This window comes from Poecilia reticulata, linkage group LG10, assembly GCF_000633615.1.
Source record: "Poecilia reticulata strain Guanapo linkage group LG10, Guppy_female_1.0+MT, whole genome shotgun sequence".
Lineage (NCBI taxonomy): Eukaryota > Metazoa > Chordata > Actinopteri > Cyprinodontiformes > Poeciliidae > Poecilia > Poecilia reticulata.
The window spans coordinates 11,582,233-11,593,019 of record NC_024340.1 but is presented as its reverse complement, the minus strand read 5'-3'; the positions used below and the strand labels follow the sequence as shown (position 1 = coordinate 11,593,019).

General features: G+C 41.7%; 1 protein-coding gene across 2 annotated transcripts in view; it reads right to left on the bottom strand.

Annotated features, from left to right (window-relative positions):
- synpo (synaptopodin) overlaps positions 1 to 9,447 on the bottom strand; it is a 17,723-nt gene extending 8,276 nt beyond the window's left edge. The window contains exons 1-2 of one of the 2 annotated variants that reach the window (XM_008419971.2): positions 9,364 to 9,447; positions 3,901 to 4,908 (exon numbers count right to left, since the gene is read on the bottom strand). In XM_008419971.2, coding sequence (XP_008418193.1) covers positions 3,901 to 4,063 — 163 coding nt within the window. In that variant the 5' untranslated portion in view covers positions 4,064 to 4,908; positions 9,364 to 9,447. Of the gene's footprint in view, positions 1 to 3,900; positions 4,909 to 9,252 lie in introns of both variants that reach the window. The other variant, XM_008419970.2, reaches the window with a different exon arrangement.
- Between the last annotated feature and the right edge of the window lie 1,340 nt (positions 9,448 to 10,787).

Below are 10,787 nucleotides of genomic sequence, written 5' to 3'. Positions count from 1 at the left end.
TGACAAGTTACCTTTCCTCACCAATCCGACACAACTGCTCCTCTGTTAGGATTCAAACCACGGCACATCCTCACAAGTTCCCTGAGAGTTTGCCGTTCTGTTCTACATCTGATCCACATCAGCGCATAACCCCTCTTACCTTTTCCATTTCAAATCTCAGACCTCCGCTGTCATGTAGTACTTCCACAAGAGTTTACAATTATAACTGCGTCTGATGGCTTGACACCCCTCACCCCCACCTCACTTTTCTTTTTCTTTTTCTTTTTTTTTTTCTGGAGCAAGACACAAGATCGGATTTCTTTTTCTCTGCAGTCCAGCAGGACKCAGACAGGCAGGGAGGCAGAGGGAGAGAGGGCAGGGAAAGGAAGAGAAGAGAAGGAGGGAGGGCTTGTAGCTGGAGGCTACACCGTCTGTCACTCTACCTCCACTTTGGTTTCATTTTTTTTCCAAATGTGTAGCACTTACTCACGTATGCTTTTCACTAAATAATAAAAACGGAGACACCTGTGAGAGTGAAGCCCATCGCTTCTGTTGGGAGAGTGTTTATGTTTCGGCAGCAGCCTTCTGCAGAGAGATTCGTCTTTGTTTTGACAGCTTTGGAGAAATGTCCTGTCAATGGTAAGTATTGAGCAGCTTATCTCTGAAATGTCCTGTGATGGCTGGAGAGCCTCTGACCCTTTGTTGCAATCTTTGAAGTGCAACCCAGAGATACCTCAGCTTATGTTTACATGGATTAGACCAGTGAGCCTCCACAGCTACAGCACCTGACCCCTGCTGCCCCCCACATCAGTCGGGATATGCCATGTGTGTTCACTGAGCATTCCCTTGGTCCAAGTGTCTGCCCTCTTTGAACTGCAGCAGCCCTGAGCTCCAACCTGCAAAAGCAGGACTGGAATTTCCTGTCTTGATATAAGGAGCCCTGCATCGTATTGCCCTCCCCTCATGTCTCCCTCACCTCCGCTCCGCTTTCTATCTCTTCTCCATTTCCCGCTGCCCCTGCGAAGGGTGGAGCACACAAGAAGACTTCCCCTTACAGCAGCAGAATTTGAATCGAGGGGGCCAACCCCACATTTGTGTATCAAAGGTCAGATTACCCTGTCGGATGTTATCTTTTTTTCTGGTTGATGGCCGGGAGGGGAATGGGATGACAGCCCAGGAGCCCGTGGGTGATATGTGAAATGGTATGGAAAGACGGGGGATTAACAGAGGGGCCGTGTATCCCACCAGACTGACCGAGACCTAAACTCTCARTGGTTTTCATGTGGAGCCATGTAAAAAGTATTTGTACCCTTTGAAATGTTTCAYATGTTTTTGAATACAAACTGCATTTCACTGGGGTTTTGCCCAGTAGACCAACACAACATAGCCAATAAATGTAAAGTGGAAAGAAAATGTCACATCCTTTCTGAGACACTTTGAAAAAGAACTCAGTTGTTTTTTTTGCTCTGACCACATGCGGCCATCTTTGGTGTGTGTTTCTGTCGTCTTTTTCACATCTTAGGATCAACAGTGTTTGTCCATTCTTCATTGCAAAGTAGCAATATCTGTGATGATTTTTTTTCAAGTCTTGCCACAGATTCTAAATTGTAGATTTTTACGTTGACTGGTCTAGTTAAGCAACCGAATATGCTTTGATCCAAACTATTCATTGTAGCTATTGTTGCATGTTTAGTCATTGTCYTGGAAGAAGTTGAGTCTCAATCTCTCTTAATTCGTTTGTTGCTTCAAACTKGTTCTCCTATATTTGACTCAATTTATTGTTGCATCGACTCCCATTAGCCTCCCTGAAGAAAAGCCTCCACACAGTATAATGCTKACCCCACTATGGGTCAAGATACTTTGTTCAAAGTGATGTTTAGTGTTTCTCCACATATAGCATTKTGCTCTTTTGGGCTCAAAGTTAAATTTAGTTTTTTTTCTGACCAGAGTTCCTCCTTAGACATACACGATGTGTTCCCTACATGTCTGGTGTCAAATTTTAAATAGTTCATGTTAAGGTTTTCTTTCAACAAAGACCTCTTGGTCTGTGCAGTGCATGACTAGTAGTTATTAGTCTCCTATCTGAGCTGAAAATCAGACCCTAAAAAAATCACATATGTACTGTGTTAAAATTATAAAACTTTAACTTTATGAGGGCCATAAATCATAGCTACTTAACATGTTAATCAAAGCTGGGCCACCATTCCTTGACATATGTCTTTCTGTTAAAACCATTGAAGGCCACAGCTCAGTCAATAGGGTCATAACTCATAAGCCTTGATTCAATTTTGGCRTAACATCTGGTGATTCATGAAATTCAAATTAGACATGGCAAGCATTAAATTCTGTTTTTGACAGATAATAAAGAGAAAGGATATTTTTTCAACATCACAACTTTCAAAAGCTCGGGTTGAAGCTCTAAGCTCTTTATCTAGTTATATTTACCTGAGGTGGGCACACATTGTGTGTTACAGTGACTGGCTTACTGAAATCAGAACATAACTAAGGCAAAATACTACAAAATATCTAATTTCCAAGTTAAAATTTAACGTGGAAGATTTTTCCCGACATGCGTAGTGTCTTTCACATTGGCCAAAAAGTTCAATTTTGGTTTCAGAATTGCCCCTATTTCCATGTGTTTGTTGTGTCCACGACTTGTGGCATATCCACTGGAATTTTCTTTAAACAGTAGCTTTCTTTTTGTCATTYTTGCCAGATTTGTGGCATCCATGCGGCTATTAAACAATTATTTGCCTTCTTTACAGCTCATTTAGAGGCATCAAGGAACCAGCTTATCAGTTTAGGTGGATTGCCAGGGAATGTTTTACCTTACTTTTTCTGTTTTGCGATGATTGATATGAATAGTACTTCCTGTGAAGTCCAACAAAAAGGATATGTTTGTTATCATGACCTGCCACCATTTTAAACTTCTCCACAACGACCTGTTCACTGTGATCCTTGGTCTTCATGATGTTTGCTCACAAAACTTCACAGAAAGCTGATTTATACTGCGAGTAAATCAGGCAGATGTTTGCTCTACTTAATAACTGGGCAACCACCTAGATTTTATCTAAGGGGGTGAATACTTTTGAAAGCATTTGTTAGATGAATCAAATACTGACATCAGGGGACAAATTCTGTTTCCCTTTTCCTTATTTTTACTTTCAACTTCATGTTTCTGCAGCATTAACTCTTTAAGAAGCTGAGTTTTTATCAGCTTCTTTGTGCTGTTCTCAGTGACCTGTGAAAGCTAATTGCTAGGTAATGAGTGATTGGAAGGGTGTTGGTGGCACACAGCTTTTTACATCTAGATAAGACAGTTTGTGTCTGTGACATTTCCATTATAATACACAATGACCAATTACTCAGCCTGAATAGTGTGTCTGAAAACATTGCCACTGCCCACAGGAAGTTATTTTTATTGATATGTTGCTGTGTTTTCCACAGACTGATTGTGTTGTCACAATGTGGCAACTTTGGACTTTTTTTGTTGTTGTTTGTTTGTTGGAAGAGGTAGAAGGAGACAAATGTGAATGTACAGCTCCAAGTGGCTTTTCCCACAATGCCTATCCCACGATTGTCAGCTTCTGAGATGAATATTAAGACGTGTTGTCTATGATTGTCTTTCCAATTCTGCTTTCCCAGGAGCAGATGTTTCATGCAGCTTTTCTCTGTGTCAGGTTGCATTGACAAGTCTGGACTTTTTTTTCTCTCTCTCTCTCTTCAAAAGTTGGCAGTCTCAGTCTTGTTAAGCAAGATTTATTCTCAGGTCAGTCCACACTAGCACATTAAAGCACCAGACAAATCTCTGGGAACACYGCAGCTATATATATTTTTGCGTTGAAAGCTTTTGCTTTTACTTTTACTTTTTCTTTCACATCCAAATAAGTCCATAAAATGCCAAAGAAAACAAACACTTACTTGTTTTGCGGCTGATGTGCTGTGTGCTAAATCCCGTCTTCTCCCAGGATGCGTTGTGGTCGGTCTCAGTGGGTTGCATTTCTTGCTTTGACTCGATAGGTTTTCTCAATCCTCCTGGACTCCAGCTCACCCCTCTCCTRATAGATGTATGGCCTTTCTCCATCGCGATCCTGAATCAGATCCCTACGCCTGTATCCTTTCTTCAACAACAGYGTTTAATCRCCTAAAAACTGAGAATGTAAAGAGGCACTTCAGCACTCCAGGTTTCTTCTTCCAGGCATGACTCCTGCAGCAGCCGGGTTCCTTCCCCAAGCAGTCAGCTGAAATTTGGCGTAAAGAGTTTACTCTTACTTTGTTCCTTCATGAAGTGTTTATCTCAGTCTAATTGGACCTCCCAGAGGGTCAGCTCCAACGTCCTTTGGAAGAATTCCCGTTGGAAAAACAGCCACAAAAAAATGTGGAGCAGAGGGCAAATGAAACTCCCAAGTTTTTTCCCCCTTCCCAGATTTTTCTCTTTCCTTTCCTCCTCTATTTTGGTCGGCAGAACATGCTTTTTTCGTTTGCGTCTCAGTCTGCAGCCCACAGATTACTTTGCCTTCCAAGAAAGGGATCTGCTCTTTATCTTGAAGATCATAAGTCTACGGTGACGTGAGGGGAAACTATGTATATGGAACTTCCTCCTGTTTAAGGTGCATGTGAGAAAAAAAAAACACTTCACTTTGGAAAGGTCATTCCAGAGGCTGTTTTGTTTTCCATCTCCCAAAGTATTTTGCGAGAGCTGCTTTGTGCTTGTTTCTCATCCTTTAAAGGCCGACACAGTTTATGGGGCAGGAAAGATTATTTCTGTTTTTCTTGTTTTGGTAAATTCCGAGCTGCATCAGCAATGTCCTCTTTGGTTAAAAGCTTTGGTTTTGAAAATAAATCCAAACTGCTTTAGGCTTATTGAAACTAGCATTCCTAGTTGATCTCTGTGCTTAATTTAGGCAACATCCAGGTTCATTTACTGCCCTGCAAAGAAGGAAAACAAGTTCATTAAAGACAGGTGTAAAATGCAAAAGAAATAAAAGACAGTGCTGCAAATGTGGTCACATCCCTATAACTTTTTTTTAACATTGCAACCTTAAATTTTAATGTATATATATWTTTTTTTAACATAATAGATCAATAATGCAGAGGAATGTGTGTAACAATGTGGAATTTACAATTGCTGCACTTTATCCTGAAATCATTATCACTGCTGTAAAATATGGAGGAGGTGCTGTGAAAATGATGTTTTTAAGCAGGGAGAAGAAAACTGGTTAGATTTGATAGGAAATGAACAAAGCTATTTACATTTGTGGATTTTACTAAAAGTGATCTATCATACATCCTTAAACAAATGAGTATGGGTCTATGAGCTCTACAAACATGTTCATAAATTTTTTTTTGCAGAAAATTWTTTTTTGATCATAACATTTTAGTCTCCGTTTTAGTTCCTTTCAGGATTAGTTGTTTTAGTGCCTCTTATCTCTTTAAATCCAAATAAGCTGATGCTGGCCACACCACACAACTCAACGCGGACGCTCGCACTTGAAAATGGCTGCAAACAGATGCGCAATTATTCCAAAGTACATATTTGAAAAACAGCAGTGGAGCCTCCTGCACAACAAACAAGAATGTAGTAAGTGTTTTCTGAATGGCAAGTCAACAACAAAACACTTTTCCAGCAGCTTTTGTACTGTGCGGACAACAGCAAACCAGCTGACCAAATATGCTGGAGCGCCGCTGGGGTTGCTATATAACGGCGCAGTGACTCAACAAATCTAACAATAACTTATTGTCATAAAATGACTAGGTCTTTTTAAGCACCTGGGTGATTTTAGAAGCAGCTGGGGCCCGAAATGGCTGTACAAAAACATTCAAATTGTGAATTTTGCATACTAGATCTCTGTTAAAGTTTTCTTAGTTCACGTTAACTTTAATTCTGCTTTGGTGGGTAAATAAAAGTATTATTATTTTTTTGTCCTTAAGGTTGAATTGTTTCTTTAAATCCATATACCTTCTGCAGGGTAAAGGTTAAAAGAGGAAGTACTGCATTTATAAAATGCAATTAGCTCTTTAATATCTCCAAAGATGTAAAGTCACAATTCATTCAGGCCTGCAGTGAAGCTGTAAAAGTATCATCACTTCTGCCTCAGGGTACGTGATGTGATATGTGCCAGTTTTTAAAACTCCCAACCAGGRTAAAATGACTACACAGAGATGATCCTAAAAAGCATTTTATTAAGTCAGCAGCATTATGTTCCTCCCCTAAAGTTAATAAAAGCCGCCGGCAGTGATTGTAATGATAAACCGGAGTTTACACTTCCATTTCCTTGATCTGACTTGCCTCTCCTTGGATCTGATCTGGGCTCCATTTGTTTTTGATAGTGACTCACCGCTATATCACAGAGGAGTCGGAGGCCAGTGCAAACAGCAACGCACATAATTACGAATTTCCTCGCAGACACAGCAACTATCCTGCCTTTCATCTTTTTCAAAGGTGTATGAGCACCTTGGCTTCGTTTCATCCTTAATGTTTTGACACCCAATGAGACTACAGCTGAGTCAAGGCCTGCTCACAGCCATCCCAAACGCAACACGTCCCCCCCMCTCCCCCCCGCTGCAAGGGAGTTGAAATCCTCCGCACTGCTTCTAACTGGCGTGATCCTGACGAGTGAGCCGAGATGAAGGCTGGCATTGTTTAGACGCTGTGACAATCGCTCTTTGAATCTCCCAGATGTGCGAACCGCATTCGGCTCACTCCGCTTCTCATTTATTGGCTTTTCAGATGATTCTTCAGTGACAAGTTTATGACGCTTTTCCTCAGTGAAAGTCATCTTTTGTCGAGTCAGAATTCATGTTTACTGTAATCACAGGGAAGAAAGGTGAGCAGCACATGTTGAGGTCTTGTCTGCTCGCCGCATCACCAGAATGACTAGAATATGTACAGATTGCTATCTTTGATACGGGATGAAAATGTTTATTAGTTGTCAGACRAAAAGCTGACAGCAGCAGAGATGCACACTTGACTCCGTTAAAGGAAACAAAACACTGACATATGCACCACTGAAACCTACATCTGCTGCWAGGCTTTTAATAGTCTCTGCTTATTTCTCTGCAGGTCTGGGGGACTAAATTTATTCCAGACTATCTGTTGACATCTAACTCTCTAGCTTTCATCTTGACTTTCATACCTGAGCAGCAGAAGTCGAATCTTACCCATGMGCGCTCTGCTTCCAATTACAGGTACCTTGAAGTTAAAAAAAAAACACAGTGGCTTTCAAATGTTCAAGTCTTGCCTCACATTCTCTATTGCTGTGTCCTTTGACTAGACCATCCTAAAAATGACTTTGTCAGCTGTGTGTTCACTGACCTTTGAGATGCTGTTTGTTCCCTGATGCTTTCTACAAAGCCTCTTGTGTTTTCACAGAACACTGAGTCTTTACTACAAATGCACACCAAATTTTTCAAAATTTTACTTGTAAACAAAGCTGGAAAGGTTTTCTCTTCTGTCTACTTAAAAACAATAAACTATTTGTGCTTATAAATCCCAATAAAATGTATCGAATTTGCCAGCCACTGTATGTTTTTCAATGCCCTGCTGGCCTACTTTTGCCAAAAGTAGGTAGCAGCTTTCCTCTGCTACCTAYAGCACCACCCTCATGATCACGATCAAGTACGTAGTTAGCAGTTTAGTATGCGGGCCACTTCAGCTGTGATCTCAGGGCTCCTGTTTGTCATCAAAACATGATGGATTTATTTGTTGACACCAAATACACAGCTCTCTGCAGCATGTGATGACACACAAAGGAAACTGTCCTGGCAGCTGCAGAAACTGTAATCACTTATCCTCTACTTTTCTCATATTSTACATTTATTACAGATTCCCATCAGTAGACAACTTGTACTTAGCCACCTCATAACTCCTGCATGTCCCCCCCACCCCTCTCAGGTATGGCATCTGTACATCATCAAAGACTGTGGTTGCACATGTGTTAAGGTATGTGAAATGCCTGGATGTCAGGTGAGCTTTCATTCCCAGCCAACTGTACGACCCTAAAAGTGTAACAGTATAAATTACAGGGGTTACACTGAGGCAGCTCATCACAGCCCTGGCTTTATGTCTTTATGATCGGACGCCTCGGGGCCAGAACTCCTGTGCGTCTGTTATTTCTTGCCCTTTGCTTGGATCTTTTACACTTTGGCATGCACAAATCACTCAGCTGTAAATGCTAAAGGGTTTTAGCAGGGCCCTTTGCTCCTTCTCCCTCTTGATGAGACAAAAGAGCCATTCAAGAGCCCTGGAAGCACTGTGAAATGATTTCGGGCAGTGCTCTGAAATGGGCATTCCTGGCTCATAATTCCACAGTTTCAGGAGGCTGTGATGGCAAACGGGCCCCAGCTTGTGCAGCTCACTGAGTGACACGGGAAAAACATTGCAAAAGCAACGTCTCTGATGAATTTCTGAAGTGGCTCTTTGTATTTGTCTCCACAGTTTTTGGTATTACTGAGAATGCTGTGATAAATCACGCCTTGAAAGAGCTTGTAGAGCCGTCTCAACTTTGTGCGCCAGGTCAACCTGCTCCCATAATCACAGATGGAGAAGTTCAAAGGACGAAAGATAAGTGCTTAAAGGAGGTGTGCATAAATCTGTGTAAGGAAGGAGGAGCTTTCCAAAACAATTTGAGTCAACTTCTGAAACCTGCAAGTCATTACGGGGGTCAAACATTTCCACATTTTAGATGAACTTACTGCATATGTTACCAGTGCTACAGGAACCAATCGCAGTGATTTTTCTATTACTATGTTTGTCAAAGCAGGTTTCTATTATTAGAATGTGACTTAAAACAAAATATACACAAGAAGTTTTATARGTTCATAGATATGTACTGCATATGGCAGAACTAGACCCCCTGTTGCTCCCCTGTAAAGCACCTAATAACCCTCACCTGTGGCGTTAACAGGAAACAATTACAGATATGGACAAGTAAATGCGGTCTCCAGCCAGGTCTTTAATTGGATACACCCACTAAAGTTACACAGTTCAACTCCAGTCTATAACTTAGCTGCACAGCAGGGTCTACACAGTCAGGACAATATCTTTGAATATTAGTGCTAATGTAGCCATTCAACMCCCCCCCCMMCCCCCCCACCCCCCGCTCTGCAACCCTGCAGCYTGCACACGGTGCAAAGCACCAACCACAGATGTTTGTCATCTACTCAGACAAAGACTTTCAAAGTTTCCCTCCTCTTCCTCTCCCCAGCTCATTGCATTCCCCTTAATCACACCCTCCCCTCCCTTTGCCTCTCCGAGCAAAGATCGCATCTTACCCCGTTCAGATAAATAAGCTAGGCAGCAGGTGACTTTAGTCTGCAGCAGTCAYGGTTTCACGGCGACAGATAAAAATCCTGGATTCAGAGCTCTCTGGTCATGCTGCTCACCTGTACTCCGGTGGGTCTGGCAGTGTGAGGCAGCGAGGGGTGTGTGCTTCTCTTTTCAGCTCCTATGACTGCACACACCTCCCCCTTTTACCTCTCTGCTCTCTCTCGCTCTGTGTATGTCGCGCTCTCTCTCCCTCACTTGAAGCAGACGAAAGATAGGGGTGGGAGGGGGGTCAGCTGGAACACAGAAGACTCTTTGTCTGGAACTTTTTCATATGGTTTCCTTCAAGCTTGCATACTGAACACATTATGGTATAATATATTTTCATATTCAACAGACGGATGGTGAGGGGCCAGTGGGGCCCACTCTGTTCTCCCCGTTTCTTCTCCTTTCTTSACCGTTTTCCTGCCATGCACGTTGGGCAGAGAGGTCTTTAAAGTTAGAGAAAAGACCAGGTTTCTCTTAAACCCACATGATGCATTGATTCAGTTCTTACATACTTTCAAAGAACTCCAATTACAGGAGATCATGTCCTCTCAAGAAACACCAAGCAAAAAGCCTTTGAAGTCGGCAACTTGAAATTTCAGATCTTTGTATRTGAAGGTAACTTCACTCACAAACTGAAGCAAACTCATATTTTGGCCTGTCAGTTATTAATAGCTAAATAATATATATTCAGGCCCCTCTTAGTAATTTTGACATTTTGATTATTGAGAGTGAAAACTGCACACATAGCTGCACAGTAAGCACAGCAGGTCAGCTTTGCACATCAAAACATCAGTCTGCACCAAAGGAAGCATGCCTCCTGTTTATCACACATGAGCTCCCCTGAAAACTTGACGAGCTTTTCGCATGGAAAACATCACCGACTCATATTCATTTCATTTACAATGAGAAGCAGGCAGGAGGTCCTGGATGAATGAGTTAGGTGGCGATACACCCAGCGGGAGAAATCCTAACAGAAACGGTTCTTGCAGATGATTTAACRTTAACTGAGGTAAACATAGCTAAAATAGTGTCAGYACKGAGCTCTGTAGAGTAGATTAGAGTGGATTGTTAGGATCCCACAACATATCACGTCATGGCAACTTTTGTGCAACATCAGTAATGTATCGTAGGACTGCTTGGTCTGCAATACTTGTTCACTTTAACATTCAAACTATCAGACATTCGTGCTTTCATACCAATAATATTTCCAGCCTTTCTGGRCAGAGTCTGCCTGCAGTAAATGCCAGCACCTGGCTCAGATGCAAACTGAGATATGCAACTTATATCTTCAATGCAATGTTTAACTTTAAAATCCTCATTGCATGATTTCCTGATATCGTGAAGCCCTTTGTATTGTAGTGAGAACAGTATATGTGTAGTTTACTACAGTATAGTCTGTTGTGCTTATGCATTGAACRGTGTTGTATACACAAGTGGAATATAATGGTGTATAATGTAATATAGTATTCCTGCAGTTAAGAGTAGTTTATAGTAG